Consider the following 18,763-nt stretch of genomic DNA (forward strand, 5'->3'; position numbering starts at 1 on the left):
TAGAAAAATTTGCCATGAGGGAACAAATGTTAAATTTTTTATTAATTTGTAAATAACTCCTCATTAAGAGACTTGAATACAACCTTCTTATAAAAATAATCTACAGTGGTGTAATACGCTGCTAGTCAGTTCATTCATAAAATTACATCAAAGTACCCTAAGTCAATTTCTATTAGGTCCACACTCAATTTCTTATCTACTATATATATGACACAGGCTTTATATATAACCTCCCCCAGTAGTGTCCTATTTCTAGGAGTAGACACAAATAATACATAATCAAGTGTTTCATGTAATACATTTAATTTTGATGCAAAAACATGTGAAACAAATGAATGTGAGGTACCAGTATCAATCAAAACATGTGCAAGATGATTATAGATAGTGTGCGTACCCTGTACCACGTTTGGGTTGGCTTCTGCATCTTACTAAGTGAGGTTGTAAGTCCTGCCCTAGATAGGAGGTCTGGCCTGGTTCTGGCTCATCGGGCACTCTCTTGCATAATGCTGGACACTACCACATATGCGGTAGGTGTTGTTGAGGCGATAGCAAGGTCAGTCCCTATGATCCTTGCCACAGTGCTGATAGGTCCTACTGCGTCCTGTTGTTGGAATCTGAGGGAGAGCTTGAGTCATTAGTCTTCGTCTCTTGTTTTGTTGAGCATGTGCAATAGGTGCTAGTCTGCGGTGTGGAGCCGAGGGCCTAAGATTCCCCACTACTAGAGGAAAAATATGAAAGTTCCTCTACACTAACTGTGCCTTGGCTAGAACAGCTGAGTAAGTGTTGCGCTCGAACACATACAATGGTTGTCTGATCTCAAGACGGAGACCCCACTCAAATTTTTTTACCTTCCAGCCTTCATTCATCATGTTCTCAGGGGAATACTGGCCCAACTCTAGGAACTTTCGAGCATATTTTGATACAATCATGTCCCCCTGGATCAGGTGTGCAAACTCTATTTTCTTCAGATATTAGAGATGCTCTGAAAGGTACTCTGTATGAAAGGTCGTCAAGAATTATTCTCAAGTGACTGGAACGAGCAGGGTGGCCTGCTTGAATTGCCACCAGCGGCCTGCTTCTCCCACCAGTATGTAGGTAGTAAGGATGACCCTTTATCCGGGAATCACCCCAAGAGTCGTGAAGGCCTTCTTTGTCTCAGCTAACCAGTACTCGACCTCTTTAAAGGAGGATCCTCCTACAAAAGTATATAAATTTAGTCTTTTATATCTCTCAATGTAGTATGGATCCATCATAGGAGGAACTAGATCCGTGGAAGATGGACTGAACTATGCTAAAGATAGACTAGATGACCCTATGTTGGTACTGAATGATAACATGGAGGCATCGAATTGTACTGTGGTGGTGCCGGGTGATACAGTTGGGGCACCGGGCCATATTGTAATGGTGCCAGATGGTACTATGGCTGGGACACCGGATCATATTGTGGTGGTACCGGGTGATATTGTGGAGGAGCAGGGTCATACCGGGATGGCTCGGGATCCTCTCGCTACAGGGGTGACTCAATCTGTGGCGGTGGAGGAGGGTCAGGTAGCTCCCCCATTTCCTCCTGGGTCTGCTGGGCAGCGATAAGTCTCTCCAGCATCTCAAATAACTGGTCAACATCCTCTCGAAGCGAACCCTCCCAAGTTGCTCGGTTTAGTGGGGGTCTTCCTATCATCATCTATCTGTACCTGCATTTCACAAAGAATGGTTGAGTGATAATTCATTGTTTTTGGTGTTTTCTAAGGATTTTGTGTAAGGAATGGTTCCGAAGAACGCGGCTCTGATACCAACTGTAACAGTCCGTGAACTCCAAATGCGATAAATTATAAATTTAGTACAGAAGCGAAATAATAAATTTGTGTTTACATTCCTTACACAATACTAAAAGTATAAAATAAGCTTACGGGAATAATCCTTCTAAAAGAATAACTAATAACCAAAGAAACAAATTAAAAGTAAACAAATGGATGTCCTATTCACAACCCTTTTGTGGATCGGGCTTTGGATCTAGTTCTCTTGATCTGAAATGGTTAATGAAAGAGTGAGCTACATTAGCCCAGTAAGAATATCACGCTACTCACTGATACATAAATGAAGGTTGGTAGAAATAATAAAAATAACTAATGGGGCTCTTAATTTAAGTAAATTCGTTTATCATAAATAAAATCATTTACCGCATACTTACCGTATCGGGATTTCCAAAAATAACCTATAAATTCAGTAACATAACATATATCATAATTTCATATGCAATCAGTCGGAACAACAACTTCTCATTTTTTCAGCCTACTAATATCCATGGGGCCCGTATGGATGACTCCACTACGCGTGAATCCTTTTTTAACATTTTCAATTAATGGGTCGTTCCCATACCCCGTCCGGTATGAGCGCCAAAAGATACTATCCCTCAATACCCCGTCCGATATGAGGGTGAAACGGGCCGTCCACATACTTCATCCGGTATGAGCACCAAATTACCAAATTTCGATACCCCATTCGGTATGAGGCAAAGTTTACGGTAGGGTTCCATATGTACCCGGTCCGTCCACCATCTCTTAGAATATCCAGTAAGGCTGCTGTTCATCCATCCATTTAATCAAATAATTTTTCATTTACCTTTAATTTTCAGTTTCCCAATTCAATTGTAATCACATAAAACAGGAAAAACATACATTAAAGGAATACAATTGCATTATCATATCAATTCTAGTGTATTATCATGCATTTGAAAATTGTAAAGTTAGGCAATCAGTTAACCACAGCAAACAATAGTAAATAACTGGTTCCGTCTCCATTAGTAATCTGTAATTAATTATGAATATTTTTTTAAGTTTCACAAAATACCACATTATTTAAAATTAAACTTAAATTCAATAACATGGAATGAGGTGATAGATTCTTACTCAAACTGATGTCCAAAATGCTAACTTTTGACTGCACCTACTGGCGGTCCTCGGGTTTCTTGAATTTTTCTTTAGAGATTAAAACGCGCTTCAAGTACCTAGAAATATTCCAAAAAAATCCAAAATTAGTGTTAGAAACCTTTTTTGGCCAATTCTAGAATTTCAGCTGCCGTGCTCCAGCGGCAGCATCGCCGTCCGCGATGGCAATTTGTCTTGGGTCGGCTGTTTTCAACTGTTTTCGATCGAATTTGGCCGGTTTTGTACCAATTCCTTCGATAAAACACGTTAAGGAGCCTCGGTTAGCCAAAAAAGTCGAAAAAATCGAAACTTACCAACGACAATGTTCTTCAATGCGACGGCTTCGCCAGCTCACCTTCGCGATTGGGTGTTTTATTTTGGTCAACATGTAGAGAAGGAAATAGTGATTACGATAGTGAAAAAATTACGCATAACGGGAATCGATAAGGGTATCATCGGAGGCGATTTTTGCATTTTTCCGCCGCGGTGCCCCCAGGCTTTACCCGCGATTTTCGGCCAATTCGCCAATCCTTTATCTCCGATTTGGTCATAGAGATGTTTAAAATTGAATTTTGAGTAAAGGAGAATTTTTTTACCTCTTTTGGCAGTTGGAAGTGGCCCCAGCGCGGCGGTGGCGGTGATCGGCTTCCTTCCCAGCGACTAGGTCTTTTTCTCCGACGGGGGGGAGGGGGAATCTAGTAGCTAGGGTTAGGGTTTGGTGTGAAGATGGTTATTTATATCATTCTCCTTTTAATCTGAGTTGTCTATCGCGATCTGATCTGGATTGTCCGATCGCGTTTAAATAGGAAGTGGATTTGGACCGTTCATCGCGTTTACATCTGATCGTTTGATCGCGTCTGGGGAGGGAATAGATTCGGATCGTCCGTGCGCGCGGGAACGAATCTTGATCGTTCGATCACGAGCACGCGAATCGCCAGCATGGCCTCCCGTGTGGCACCACGTTAGCATCTCTTGCCACGCGGCGCGCTTCGGTTCGTCGGGACTACTGACTACGCGTCCTATGCGGCACAATTTTTTTAAATTACATTTTGACCTCCAGTTTCTGATTTTTCTTTCAAAAATATCCCCAGAACTCAAATTTTCACATTTTTTTTCAAAATTATTTTTAATTTCATCATCCATTTAATTTTTTTCATTTTTACATTAAATAAGAATTTAAAAAAATTAAGAAATTATATTTATTCATTAATTTTAATTACAAAAATTAATTAGTGTATTACAAAAAAGAACTATAAATAAAAGTTAAAATATAAAAATGAAAATAATTATTTTATGTTACTATTTATGGAAAGAAATTGACTTGACAGCGCGTCAAACGTTAGTCTTACCCGAAATCTGCAATTAATTTCAATTCAACTATGACCCGACCCAGTCAATTGTTGGTGAAAAACCATAATCCACTTCATAAAAACCTAATTTTATTTTCAAAATATCATTGAAATTATTTTGGCTTTTAATTTAAACAGATTTAAAATCTACCGACCTTATATATTTTAGTTATTTAATTCCATACATATAATGTATAAGTAAATTATTTTTATATATTTAAACTGGCTAATACAGTTTATTTGCAATGTATTTACATTTAGTAATTATTATTATTGCTATAGAATCATGTTTGCTGTCAAAGTTAATCAAGATTAAAGTGTTGGATTGTTAATAATTTTGCAGGATTTTCTCAGTGTTTTCTTTCTTTTTTTTTTCAGAAAAAATATTTGTCTATAAATGTTGTTAAATTATGTTTAAACAAAAATCTCTTAGTGTAGGATTCCTTAATAATCGATATTAATTTGACTAATCCAATTAATTATTTATTCTTAATTAATTAATATTTTAGTTGAATAATTCATATATCATTTTATTTATAAAAAATTTATGTCTGAATATATATTTTTATTATAATATAATTGATATTTATGTATAATTGATTAATATATAATTTTGTATTAAAAAATATGTTCATCTTTTAATTCAATCAAACACTAATTCCTTTTTCACACTTTTCATGACCATAACTCCTTTCAACTTTCTTTTTTTAATATTGAAAATTGAATTTTATAGGGTTCTCAAGTTTTATATATATATATATATATATATATGTACATTTTTCTATAAAAAAAAAATGATGAATTTAGAATTATTTGCATCCTCATCATTATAAACGTCATTGATGTTGTCCTGTTATAAAAGCAGACAACAAAACCCTTAAATGTGAATAGGGAAAGTTTTCTTTTTTTTTTTTGCATGTTCTTCTTCTATCACCCCTTATTGCCAATTGATTTGCACGCTACAATCAGATTTATTTCTTAAAAAAAAAATAATAACTCAAATAACCAAAATAAGAACTCACTAATGGAGATCTACATCCCATGCTCAATAAAGTAATAAATACAATGGCTTATCAACACTAGTTTTGCTCCAAGTATGGCAGTATTAACCAAAATTTTCATCAGTAACAGATGCTATTTCTTCTCCATGGTTACATGCTACACATTCATGAAATATAGCTAAACTACATATATAAAAAAAAAATGAACCCTATGGGAGAACTGCAATCAACACCCTCTTGAATCAAAATATGCCAGGTAATTACCTAATGCCTTCTGGTTCAGCAGCTTCTGGAGGCTAACATGGAAGTTACATAAAATCAACTATGTTTTCTGAACATATCCTAAGCTCCTTCTGTTACTTCGACAAGTCTCCCACGAACCCATTTCCTCGTTATTGTCAATGGCCTCTCTCCTTCCATCAGTTGAAGTTTGGCACCATTTGGAAGAGGATCGTTCACACATTTGGTATTTCCATTTGTTTCCAATTGACGAACCTTGGCTCCATTAAGTAGAGGACTCTTTTCGGGGTTAATATTTCCATATGGTTCCAATTGACCAAGTTTCTTTGCAGAAGCAGACTGCACTATCATATCATCTAAGTTAAATGTCGATAAACCATAACTAGAGCCTCGAGGAGAAAGTTCCTTCTCACCGTTCACCATACCCTGCAAGGTTAAATTAGTAAAATCCAAACCCTCGATTTCATTTAGTGAAAGGATTTGGCTCCCGTTCACCTCTCTATGGTCTCCCTCGTCGGAATCTCTTTTATCTACTCCTGTTTCTTTCTGAACCTGGCTAACCAGATCAGCTGAGGCTGTGGAAGGGTATTCTCCATTCACATAGGATGTGATCTGCCCATTTTCTATTGACTCTATTGATTGGATTGCCTCATCTATAAGCTTTCTGGTTTCCATGAGGGATGTCTGAGCAATAGGACTCTTCATTGCAGCAAGTTCAAGAGACTTTGCAGCTTTCTGGGCTTCAGTAATTAACAGCCTGCAGAATGTCATGCAATAGAATGAGCTCATCAGAGAATGAATATCCTCACCAATTAGGGGAAATAAATTGCAATCAATCGGAAGAATTTCCTTTTTAGGCAAACAGCCTATAATAAATGGCTGAAGAAGACCAAGTTCATTCTTCTTCAAGTGAACAGCATGTTTAATCTGATTAATAATCAATTTAAGAGCCCAATGTTAACTTTCTCTTCATATTCTATGTAGTGTTTGTTGAATATAAGCAGAAATATTTTACCTTGCTCGTTCAATGGCTTCAAGTTTCTTGGTTTCTGCAGCTGTTCTTTCTGATCTGATGTTCTTTATCATCTCTAATTTCGAATTTGCCAAAGGATCCTTATATGAGGGTCCATTGCGTCTCCGCCTCAAATGCTGAATTTGCCTTTTACTTTCAACCCTGGAAGAACTTCTAACATCACTAGTATTTTTCTTTTTGCTGTTGTTCCTTGTGGATTCTGTAGCTTCACTTGGCCTTCTCCGTGGCTTTCTTTCAGCTCCAGCAGGTGTTCCATGATATTTTGCCAAACCAGCACAAACTCTGTTACGGTATGCCTATTGGGAGAAGAATGAAAAAGAAATTATGTCAACACACGGTAAACCTATGTTCACTTCACAACCCAGCCAAGAAGTTTTATTGGTATTTGGTACCAGTATATAAAAACGAAACAGGTTGATTTTAAACAAACTATGGCCAAACAAGAAGGCATTCGAAACGGTCTATTTACACCAAAAACAAAACTAAGAAGCTAGGTGCAAATATGCTATTACTGCATCATTTTTTCCAGGTCATACAGCATCAAGAAACCAAGTACAGATTTATTTTCAGGTTTGCAAAACAATTCACGAATTAAACATGACTATCACAATTAAGTTCAACTTGGGGTTTTGGCTTGGGACAGCATCTCCAGCAAATGTTTAATCAGCCCACTGCCTGCAAAGCAGGTTAGGAATTTAACATGGTGGTTGTGTACCGACTCTACTCAGGCTCTACATAGCCACCTATCCAATCACTTTATTAATGGACTCACTCCATCCCTTTCAGGTCCCTCCAGCTAGTACCAAGTTAGACAATTTATAAAGTCCAGATTAGAGAAGTAGTAAAGTTTGCTAAATGCAGAAAATATAATTCGTGGGAGCACTTGACAAATTAATTCAAACACTTACTGGGTCAGCCCATTTGGCAGCAATTGCCTCGGCAATTTTCCTTCTTTGCTCAGCAGACTTTGGTGCTCTCTTGCTACCTTTTGGTCTAGGCATAGCTTTTCTTTGTTCGACGCTTTCCAACCACTCCTGCTTTAGTTGTTCATCCAAGATCTCATAAGAATCCCATTGTAGCTCTTCTTCCCCAATATAACCTCTTCTAGCAGCCGCTGCAATCAAGTTCTGCCACTCAAAGCAACAAGTTTCCTGCACCATTAGCTTCTCCTTACGTTTCTCCCACCCCATCCGTACTCCCTTTCCAATTTTCGCTCTTGTCTCCTCACTAAAAAATAATTAAGAAAGTGAAATAATAAGAAGAATAACAAAATAAAGAAAAAAAAATTGGCTGAATGGCAGCTAAAGAATTGAATTTGTAAATCTCAAAGATTTTAATTTAAAATTAGTTACTTCAAATAATAAGTTCTGCCAACAAAAGCAAGACAACTGTAATTGTAAAACCAAACCCAACAAGGGTACAGTACCAACCTCTGAGCATGTCCAAGGTTGACCAACTTCATCTTGACCTGCATCACCGGGTGCTATTTAGAGAATTAAACATATTGATGCAATTTAGTTTTCTCTATATTTGTATATACTTACACAATATGCATGCCTGCTCACATGCACACTTGGAAGAAGCATTTCACCTTCTCCCTTAGATAGTCTTTATGTCAATATTACCCCCTAAAATACTCTATTTCCCTGATTTGCTTGAGAGAAAGTGCATATAAATGCGTCTGGATGGGAAGGGCTTGAAACAAAATTTATCCTTTTCATTCTCAAATTTTTAAATGGTGAAAAAAGCATAATTCAGTTTTATATCTCTAATAAAGATATCCTGAACAGAACTAACATTGCAGTAAAGACAAGGAAAGGTAAATGCTAGATACCAAGTCTTGTTCCAACCACTTATCAATGTCATACTGAATTCATCGTGCAAATAAAAAAATTGACTCTCGCATAAAGATACAAAACTATGGGAATTTGCACCTATTGGCACAGACTTAGGTGTCGTACAGAACAATAACAAAATACAGAAGGCATATGGATTGGGGAAAAAACTGCAATTCAGAGAATTGAGGGTCTAAAAAATTTATAGTAGCTGATTTGTTTTAGGTTTTCTTGCTTGCTAAATAAAACTTATAAATAAAGTAGGAAAATCAACACGATTCAGTGAATGTCAAAAAAAAAAAAAGAAGTGCACTCCTTGTCAATTTATTGGACCAACTCTAAGCATTGGAGGGTCACTCCAAGGAAATTTGTAAATTATTCTTACATGACATCACCTTAGGATTCTGCATTGCAAGCTTTGTTCTCTCTCTTATCCGCTGAAGTGTCTCTGCTCATGAACCAAAGTTTGTGGCAATGTTAAAACATGCTTGCCAATCAAAATTGGAACAGCCAAAAACATGTATAGAATATTTGGTTACCGGGACTGTGCTTCTTGCCCTTATTCCAAGGCGTATTCCCTTTATTTGCTTTAGAAATTCTCATCCTTCTTAACCGTTCTTTCTCATCCACTTCCCCCGAGTTCTCACCAGAAATCTCATGCTGATCTTCTGAGGGACTTGAACTGACACCAACCTGCATATTAGGTTTCTCATCTTCCTGCTGAACTGAACACCTGGGTTCAAGTGTGGCAACAGCAGCAACAAGGAGTTTACCTCTTCGAATATGAGGATACCCCACAGAAATGTTAACATATTTAGGTAATTGCGACGACTTCCATGGATTTGGTAAAGCTTTACAATGAATAAGGGATTGAGCCCTCAGTTGAACTATATTTTGCAAGGAAGGCTGAAAGGTAGCAATATCTGGCCCAGAAAAAAGAAAAAAAAAACACTATAAGACCTCTATAAGCTATTAGAAAAATTCGGCATCAATTTAGATAAGAAATTATGAAATCCAGGGGAAAACCATAAGCAGAAACATAAACCCAACTAGCCTACCTACTTAAAAGCAACTGGAACTGAAAATAAGGAACAAAAGCCACAAACGAATCATGAGATTAGGCTTTGTTGATATAACTTGATTTTGGAAATATTTTATGTATATCAAGGGGAATATTTTGTGTATATCCTGAAACATATTACGTGCACATCATGGAGAATATACAGGAGGAAAACCCTAATACTTTGTCTATATAAAGATTTATACCGCTATAGTGATGTACTCTCATTTTATAATAGTGGAAAGTTTGTTCTGGTTTTACCCTTTAACCTATACATACTTGCCAAACCATGTCAATACTCTTTATTTTGTGTGATTTTGTGCATATTGGAAATTTATTTGTCATCAGGCTCAAATTTGCAGCGGAAACAGAAGGGCAATTTCCATGTCAAAAGACATGTCTAGTTTAGCAAACCCAGAAAAGCAAACCCACAGAGAAATACAACTGACAACCAGGCAAAAAATTAAGCATTAACATTTTCTTGCAAAACCCATGAAGCTTTAAGCTTAGAAACACCAAATGAACCCCGAGAAAAATCTCGAGCAGCATATAGTTTCAAAATCCAAGCTTCAAAAGAAAACTAAAGTGGGTGTGGCGAAAGAAAGAGAAGGGCAATAAGGGTACCTAGCAAAGGCATGGGAGCTCATTCAGTCCAAGAAGAACTCCAACCCAGGAACCGATTCTTTTCCCTTTATCTTCTTGTAACCATCAGCACAAAAAAGGATGCAAGTCAAGCATGAAAATTGTGGAGAGACGCCTGTCCCCCTAACACCTCCAGTGGTGATAACTGAAATCTGAATGCAGAGTAAAAACCGAAGGCGTTGAAGGGAGAGGAGGAAGCAGAGAGAGAACCAGCCACACAGAAAGGAGGGAAGTGGATGGTTTTGTTTGCTGATATCTACAGAGGAGATGGATAGTGAAAGAAAAGCCCATCTCAAATTCTATCTTCCTGTTCCCTCCTTTGTGATCCACGAGATCTTCACCCGAGTGTCTTCGTGGGCTGGGTTTTCTTGGAAACACTCATCCCCTCATGGCATGCTTGCACTCTCAATCCCAACGGCTCTAAATTTTATCTTCATTAATCATTGTATTCTATTTAAAAATTATGTTATTAATTTAAACTTTAACCGAACTAAGTTTGGTGGATACCCTCGTGCAATCTCAATCAAAATGGTTCTAAATTCTAACTATTCTATTTAAAAATCAAGTGTTTAATTTTATCCACTAATCAAACCGGTTCTCAAATTCTATATATTAATTTTTATATTTCATTTAAAAATTATGTATTCAATTCAAATTTTAAAATAATGTCTATGTAAACTGAATTTCATAAATACCCTCATACTTCGTGAATTTTATGAATACCCTTACGTGCTCTCAATCAAAATGATTCTAAATTCTATCTAGTAAGCTTTTATATTATATTAAAAATTTACATATTTAAAAATTACAAGTTCAATTCAATTTAGATTTTAACTGAATGTCCTCATAAATTAAATTTTATAAATACCCTCGTGCTTGATAGGTTAAATTCCATGAATACTCTCATACGCTTGGTCTTAATTCACTTTCATGCATAATAGTTATAAATTTTAATATTTTTTTATTCTGCTTTAAAATTAAATTTTTATAGTATATTTAACTACATAGAACCTAAAATTTAACTCATCATGTTATCAAATCCAATATAATTTTTTATTTATTAGAACATCTTATATGAATTCAAAATTAAAAAATTATTATCTCTTTTTAATTTCTGTTCAATTCATTACTTGTATACATTTGAAACGAATAACAAATTAATGATCATCATGTTTTGATGAGTTATAGGAGGATGTGTCATGAGTGTGAGATTGGTCACGAACTTTCTCCTTCACTTGTTTCCGCTTCTCTCATTTCCCTTTCTTGATCTCTCATCAACTATATGTGTAATGGCTCGGAATTCAAAGGAAATAAATTTATATTTTAAATACATAAGTAAATAATAATGTTAGGGTTTACATTTATTACACAGTAATTTGAAATGTCCAATATGGGTACGAGAATGTCCCTTCTACATTGAATCATAAAAAAACAAACGATAATTAAAACAATTAAATAGATATCCTAGATGTTAACCTTCACTAGCAATTGAAGGGATTTCGAAAGGTGAACTACTTACAACTCTCTTATTGATCGGAATCTCAATATTGGTCTTCTTGATCTGAAATGGTTAATAAAATGGTGAGCTACACTAACCTAGTAAGAATATCACACTAATCGCTAATACGAAAAACTAAAAGTTAGTAAAAATTATAAAACAACTAATAGAGTCTTTGATTTAAGTAAATACATTTAATTCTAAAACGTTTTATTCCATACTTACTGTTACGAATTTTTCAAAAAACAACCTATGAAGACAAATAACCAAGTGACACTTTTAATTTCGTGTATAAGATCAGTAATTCTTTTTTTAAACCTATTTACTGGGACCCTAGGGGGTTCATAGGGATATCCTTCTACTGTGGACCTAATATCAAGATTTAACAATCAACTCTACCGTTTTCATACTCCGTCCGGTAATGGGTGCCAAAAATACCATCATCTCGATACCCCATCCGGTATGAGAGTAAACCATATCTCTCAAAATGCTTCTAGTATGGGACTTCTCAGTCCCGTTCGACTGAGGTAATGTCTGTGGTAGGATTTTCTATGTACCGGGTTCGTCCACCCTATCCCATGATACCTAATAAGCTTTTATTTATATAGATTATCATCATCCAAATAACCACCAATGCATACCAACGTCTCATTTCATATTCACATAGCCAAATAACCAAATAACTAGAATACCGAAAAATGGAGGAGGAACCAAATAACCAAATAATCAAGAAGACTATAAAAATTATCAATTTAAATACGCATAATATAATAGTAAATAATTTAGGTAGTATAGGGAAATAAATAAGAAATTAAGACAAATATGAACTAACCAGTTCCGGCTCCACTAGTGACTTGTAATTATTTTTAGAATATTTGTTATCCATCATTAAGTCTCAATTTGTCGTAACAGAGAATAGAATGAGGGATCCTTACTCGGATCGGTGTTTCGAAATGTCATACTATCTACTACGCCTCCTAACGGGTCATAAATTTTCTGAATTTTTTTTACGAGAAGTAAAATATTCATCACGTACCTAAAAATACCCTAAAAACCTAAAATCAGTACTGAAAATCCTTTCCGGCCAATTTTAGAGTTCTGGCACGATGGCACTGTTGTTCTCCAGCGCCGGCTCCGCTACCCATAGCTGTGGTTCACCTTAGCCTGGTCAATTTTGGCCAGTTTTAGCTGATTTTACACATATCCCTATAAAAAAACACATTAGGGGGCCTCAATTGGCCAGAAAAATGAAAAAAACTGAACCTACCAGTGAGGGGGTCTCCAAGTACGGTAACTCCACCGATTTTTCTTCATGGCTGGGGTTTCTTCTTCGACTAACCTCCACAAAAAGATAGTGAACACAATTGTCAAAAAATTGTGTGAAACAGGAAATGAGAAGAGGCTCATCGGAGGAGTTTTAGGATTTTTATCGCGGCAGTTCCACTGAGCTTTGCCCGCAAATTTCAGTTCACATATCGTCCCTTTTACTCCGATATGGCCACAGGGAGATTTGGAATAGAATTTCGAGCGATAAAAGGAAAATTTTATATTTTTTAGCGGTTGACGGTAGATCTAGTGCGATGGCGGACGAGAATCGGTCTCCTTCTCCGACAAGAAAATGTGCAGCTAGGGTTAAGGTTCCCTAAGATACGATGTTTAAATACCCATCCTGCGTCAATCTGGGCTGTCAGTTCGTGTCGATTTGGAGCGAGGAGAGTCGTTCGATCGTTGCTTGTTTAAGCCGATTACGTGGTCGAATATGGACCGTTCATCGCAATTGATCTTGTCTGTCCGATCGCGTTTAAAAAGAGAATGCATCTGAGCCATCCGTGCACATGGGATGTGATCGGGACCGTCGGATCACCAGACACACAGATCGCATGCGTGGCACCGATGTCAGCATGTTTTATCATGCGGCGTGCTCTGGTTCACTATGTTTGTTGATTGGGCCATTCCACGTGGCTGAATTTTTATTTTTTATGATTTAGCCTCCTATTTTTAAATTTTTTTTCAAAAACACCCATAAGATTTAAAATTTCGCTCCTTTTTTCTAAATTATTTTCAATTTCGTCCATAATTTATTTTTCTAAAAAAATTCAATAAAAATAAATTAAAATAAACTTGAATTAGTTATTTATATAATTCTTTTATAATAAAAAAGAAAATTCTAAGCTAATTTTCGCTCCAGCGTATTACAACTTGGCCCTCTTAGAAAAATTTGATTCCTCAAATTTATCACTATCTCACTTAGTCGAACAACTAGGGGTACTAGGCTCTAAAGTCTTATTCCAGTTTCTAAGTGGCATTTCCTTGTGTATGATTCTACCATAGGACTTTGACGAAAAGAATTTCTCGATTGTGAAATACTCTACTCTTCTAGTTTATAATGCATATCAGTACCTCCTCATATGATAGATCCTCTTTGAGTGAAAGGGGCTCATGGACAAGATGTATGAGGGATCCGGGTTATACTTGCATAACATAAATATGTGAAACACATTATGAACTTTGGACAGCTCTAGAGGTAGTGACAGTTTATAGGCGGACGTATCAATCAAATGACCCAATGAACCAGAGATTTAATTTTTTGTCTCTTGTCAAATCTACTAATTCTCTTGAAATGAGTGACCTTAAAAAGCACCCAATCACCTTTCTCAAATTCTAAATTCCTCCTCTGGGTGTCCGTATAACTCTTCTGTTTGCTCTGAGCTGTCTGAATGTTCTTCATGATCTTAACTATCTTGGCAGTAGTCTCCTTCACAAGGTCTAGACCAAATACTTTTCTATCACTCATCTCTTTTCAACAAATCATGACCTACAGGATCATCCATATAATGCCTCATACGGGGCCATGCCCATGCTTGCTTGATAGTTGTTATTGTAGACAAACTTTATCAAAAGTAAGTAATCATCCCAATGTCCTTTAAAGTCTAGAACACAAGTTCGGAGTATATCCTCCAATGTGTGAATTGTCCTCTCTGATTATCCATCAGTTTGAAGATATAATGCGATACTAAGAAATAGTTTCGTCCCCGTAGCTTGTTAAAAACTAGACCAAAATCAAGAAGTGAACTTGTGATCTCTGTCGGATACCACTGTCACTGAAACTCTATATAACCTAACTATCTACCAAATATATATTCTTACTAGTTTATCCAAGGGGTCGATCATCTTAATAGCCAAGAAGTGAGAAGACTTGGTGAGTCGGTCGATAATTACCAAAATAGTATTATGTTCTGAACGTGCCTTAGGCAACCCTGTCACGAAGTCCATTGTGATATATCTAAACTTTCACTCTGGGATCGGTAATGACTGAAGTAACCCACCTGAGCATCAATGCTCTACCTTAACATGTTGACATACCAGGCACTTGGAGACAAAGTCGGCTATTTCTATTTTCATCCCGCTCCATCAAAACTAGGGTCGCATACTTTGATACATTTTAGTATTTTCAGGATGTATGACGAACTTTGAGCTATGAGTCTATGTTATGATGTCCTTTTTCAGTTTACCTTCATATGAAACGCACACCCTGTCCTGAAGTCTGAACAACTCATCAACAGAGACTCAAAAATTTGGATTTACTTCTTGTTCTGCATCCTTCCTGAGAGCTGTTAGGATGGAATCAGTTGATTGAATTTCTTTTATTCTCTGGATTAATTCAGGTTGGACAGTTAGGTGGGTTAAGCATATAACTCTTTTCAAGTTTTGAAGTCGTATATGTTGCACAACTCTTATTATTCTACATTCAGAAACCATTAAGTGAGCCAATATGCCTGCACTTTTTCTGTTGAGCACTTCGACTACCACATTGCCCTTGCTCGAGTGATACAAAATATTGCAATCGTAGTCCTTCAGGAGCTTTATCCAACGTCTCTTATGCATGTTGACATCTTTTTGAATGAATATATGCTTCAACCTCTTATGCTCAGTATAAGTTTCAAAAGTCTCCTCATACAAGTAGTGATGTCAAGTTTTTACGGAGTGGATAATGGCAGCAAGTTCCAAGTCGTGGTTGGGGTAATTCATCTCATGACTCTTTAACTGCCTGGATCCATAGGCTATGCCATTCTCATGTTGCATTAAAACACAACCCAACCCCAAGTAGGAGGCATCACTATATACTGTATATTCCCCTGTCCCACTCAACAAAGTCAACACGGGTGTAGTAGTCAACTGCTTCTTTAGTTTTGTAAAGCTCCTTTCGCAATCCTCGTTCCCTTAAAACTTAACATTCTTCTTTATGAGTCGGGTCAAATGAGTAGCTAGACTAAAAAATCATTCCATAAACCTGCGGTAAACTTGTCATTCCCAAAAAACTACGAATCTCCTTAACCGATGTCAATTTCTCCCAACTGAGTACTGTCTCAATTTTTTCGGGGTTCACTTATACTCAATTCCTTGATATGATGTACCTTAGGAAGGTCGTCTACTCGAGTCAAAATCCACACTTGCTCGATTTTGCATACAATTTCTTTTTCCTGAGAACCTGCAAAACTTGAGTCATGTGGTGGGCGTATTTCTCTCTGCTCTTTGAATAAATCAGGATATCATCGATAAATATAATGACGAACTGATCCATAAATTATATGAAAACTTCGTTCATCAAGTCCATAAAAATAGCTGATACATCAGTTAATCCAAATGGTATGACCAGGAACTCATAGTATCCGTACCTAGTTCTAAAGGCTGTCTAGGGAATGTACTCTGCCCTGATCTTTATCTACTGATAACTCAAACGCAAATATATTTTGGAGAAGACTTGGTCACCCTACAACCAGTAAAAAATGTCATTAATTCTGGGGATGGGGTACTTGTTATTGATCGTGACTCTGTTCAATTCCCTGTAGTCAATACATAATTTTAACGTTTCATCCATTTTCCTTGCAAATGTGACTCCAGCACCCCAATGAGACACATTATATCGGATGAACCTACTATCCTGTAATTCATTAATATATTTTTTTAGTTCTTTCATCTTAACACGACTCATGCGATAAGGGATAACCGAGATAAGTCGGGTGTCAGACTAAAGATCTATGGTGAACTAACTTCTCTATTCACTAGCAGTTCGGGTAGTTCATCATGAAATACATCCAGAAAGTTTTAGACTACCGGGATCTCTTGAATACAAACTTCTTTCTTAGATTTGTCTATGTAGAGAAGATAATCGAGTTAAAGCGCTATGTAATAAAGAAATTTTTATGAAGAAATAATATTTAAAACTTTTATTTACTTATAAATGACTTTTCGTTAGGATAGTTGAATACAAGTTTCTTGTAAAAATAATCTACGATGGCGTAATACGCCGCTAACCAGCTCATTCCTAAGATTACATTAAAGTTTTCCATATTAATCTATATCAGGTCAATACTCAGTTTTCTATCTATTATGTCTATAATACAAGCTTTGTATATAACTTTTCTAGTAGTGTCCTACTTCTAGGAATAGACACAAATAACATAGAATCAAGTCTCTTAGGTAATACATTCAAGTTTTGTGCAAAAATATGTGAAACAAGACGAATATGAAGTACCAGTATCAATCAAAACATGTACAAGGTGATCACAGATAGTGTACATATCTTATATCACATCTTGATTGGGTTCAGCATCCTGTTGGGTGAGGTTGTAAGCTTTGTCCTATATATGAGGTCTGATCTGATTCTTATTTTGTAAACACTTTCTCGCGTAGTGTTGGGCACTCCCACATATATGATAGGTATTGTTGAGATGATAACATGGTCAGTCTCCATGATCCTTGCCACAGTGCTGGTAAGTCCTACCGCGCCCTGTTGTCGGAGCCTGAAGAGGAGTATGAGTCACTGGCCTAGACCTCTTCTTATGTTGAACTAGTATAGTGGGTGCTACTTTGCAGTATGAGACTAGAGGTTTGAAATTTTCCACTGTTGGAGGGAAGATACGAAGGTTCCTCTCTACTATCTGTGCCTTGGCCAAGACGCTTGAGCAGGTGTTGAGCTTAAATATGTATAACTACTATCTGATCTCAGGACAAAGGCCTCATTCGAACTTTCTTGTCTTCCTGCCTTCATCCATCATACTCTCGGGGAAGTACTGGTCCAACTCTAAGAATTTTCGTGCATACTCTAACACAGTCATATCACCCAGGACTAGGTATGCAAACTCCATTTCTTTCAAATGTCGAAGGTGCTTTAGAAGGTACTCTGCATTGAAGGCCATCAGGAACTGTTCACAAGTGACTAGAATGGGCAGGGTGGCCTGCTTGAGCTTCCACCAGTGATTTACCTCTTCCATGAGCATGTAGATGGCAAGTACAACATTTTGTTCCAGAACCACTCCAAGAGTCGTGAAGGCCTTCTTTGTCTCAGCTAACCAATACTTGGTCTTTTCAAAAGAGAATACCCTTATAAAGGTAAATAAGTTTAATTTTTTGTACCTTTCAATGTAGCATGAGTTCATCATGGGTGGAATTAGGTTCTATGAAAGAGGGACTGAATTGTGTTGTGAAGGAACCAGGTGGCCTTGTGGCGGTGCTAGATGATACGGTGGAGGAGCAGGGTGGCTCAAATTGTGGGAGCATGGGAAGGTCAGGTAACTTCCTCCTTTTCTCCCGGACTTGTTGAGTACAGATGAGTCTCTCTAGCATCTCAAACGTCAGTCAACATCCTCTCAAAGCGAACCATCCTGGGCTGCTCGATTTAGTGGAGATCTTCCTCTCCTCATATACTTGTACCTGTATTTCACAAGGAAGGGTCGGGCGATAATTTGTATTTGGTATTTTTAAGTCTTTGTGTAAGGAATGGTTCCGAGAAGTGCAGCTCTGATACCAATTGTAATGGCCCAAAACTCAAAGGAAATAAATTTATATTTTAAATGCGGAATCGAATAATAATGTTAGTTTTTATATTCCTTATATAATAATTTGTAATATCCAATAGGGCTACAGGAATGTCCCTTCTATATTGGTTCATAAAAATGACAAATGGTAATTAAAACAATTAAATAGATATCATAGGGATTAACCTTCACTAACACTTGAAGGGAGTACGGGAGGTGAACTACTCACAACCTTCTTGCTAATTGGGATCTGGATCTTGGTTTTTTTGATATGAAATTGTTAATAAAAGAGTGAATTATACTAGCACAGTAAGAATATCATACTAATCACTGACACGGAAAATCGAAGGTTAGTAAAAATCA

The 18,763-nt window shown here is 36.8% G+C and overlaps 2 protein-coding genes across 3 annotated transcripts; both read right to left on the bottom strand.

Moving 5' to 3' along the window:
• Window positions 1-5,275: 5,275 nt before the first annotated feature.
• On the bottom strand, window positions 5,276-10,332 carry LOC110818369 (muscle M-line assembly protein). 2 transcript variants are annotated; one of them, XM_022047233.2, is made up of 8 exons: window positions 10,067-10,330; window positions 9,156-9,305; window positions 8,922-9,075; window positions 8,778-8,830; window positions 7,978-8,015; window positions 7,456-7,774; window positions 6,530-6,843; window positions 5,276-6,271 (listed from the first exon to the last, which is right to left on the bottom strand). In XM_022047233.2, the coding sequence occupies exons 2-8, from the start codon at window positions 9,192-9,194 to the stop codon at window positions 5,617-5,619; spliced, it is 1,572 nt and encodes a 523-aa protein (XP_021902925.1). In that variant the 5' UTR covers window positions 9,195-9,305; window positions 10,067-10,330; the 3' UTR covers window positions 5,276-5,616. The 2 variants fall into 2 exon arrangements, with proteins under 2 accessions (XP_021902925.1, XP_021902924.1); XM_022047232.2 differs by having other exon boundaries at window positions 8,922-9,305; window positions 10,067-10,332.
• A 7,270-nt stretch (window positions 10,333-17,602) lies between these two features.
• On the bottom strand, window positions 17,603-18,025 carry LOC148266478 (uncharacterized). Its single transcript, XM_088219110.1, has one exon. It carries the CDS (start codon window positions 18,023-18,025, stop codon window positions 17,603-17,605), a length of 423 nt encoding a protein of 140 aa, XP_088075236.1.
• Between the last annotated feature and the right edge of the window lie 738 nt (window positions 18,026-18,763).

This window comes from Carica papaya, chromosome 4 (assembly GCF_054855325.1).
Source record: "Carica papaya isolate Zhongbai chromosome 4, ASM5485532v1, whole genome shotgun sequence".
NCBI classification, from domain to species: Eukaryota; Viridiplantae; Streptophyta; class Magnoliopsida; order Brassicales; family Caricaceae; genus Carica; species Carica papaya.

Coding starts and splice junctions, on each gene's coding strand:
- LOC110818369 (XM_022047232.2), bottom strand. Junction 8,831..8,921: donor GGGCAAGAAGCACAGTCCCG/GTAACCAAATAT, acceptor GTTCATGAGCAG/AGACACTTCAGCGGATAAGA. Junction 7,775..7,977: donor AACCTTGGACATGCTCAGAG/GTTGGTACTGTA, acceptor ATTATTTTTTAG/TGAGGAGACAAGAGCGAAAA.
- LOC148266478 (XM_088219110.1), bottom strand. CDS start 18,025: ATGATGAACTCATGCTACATTGAAAGGTACAAAAAATTAAACTTATTT.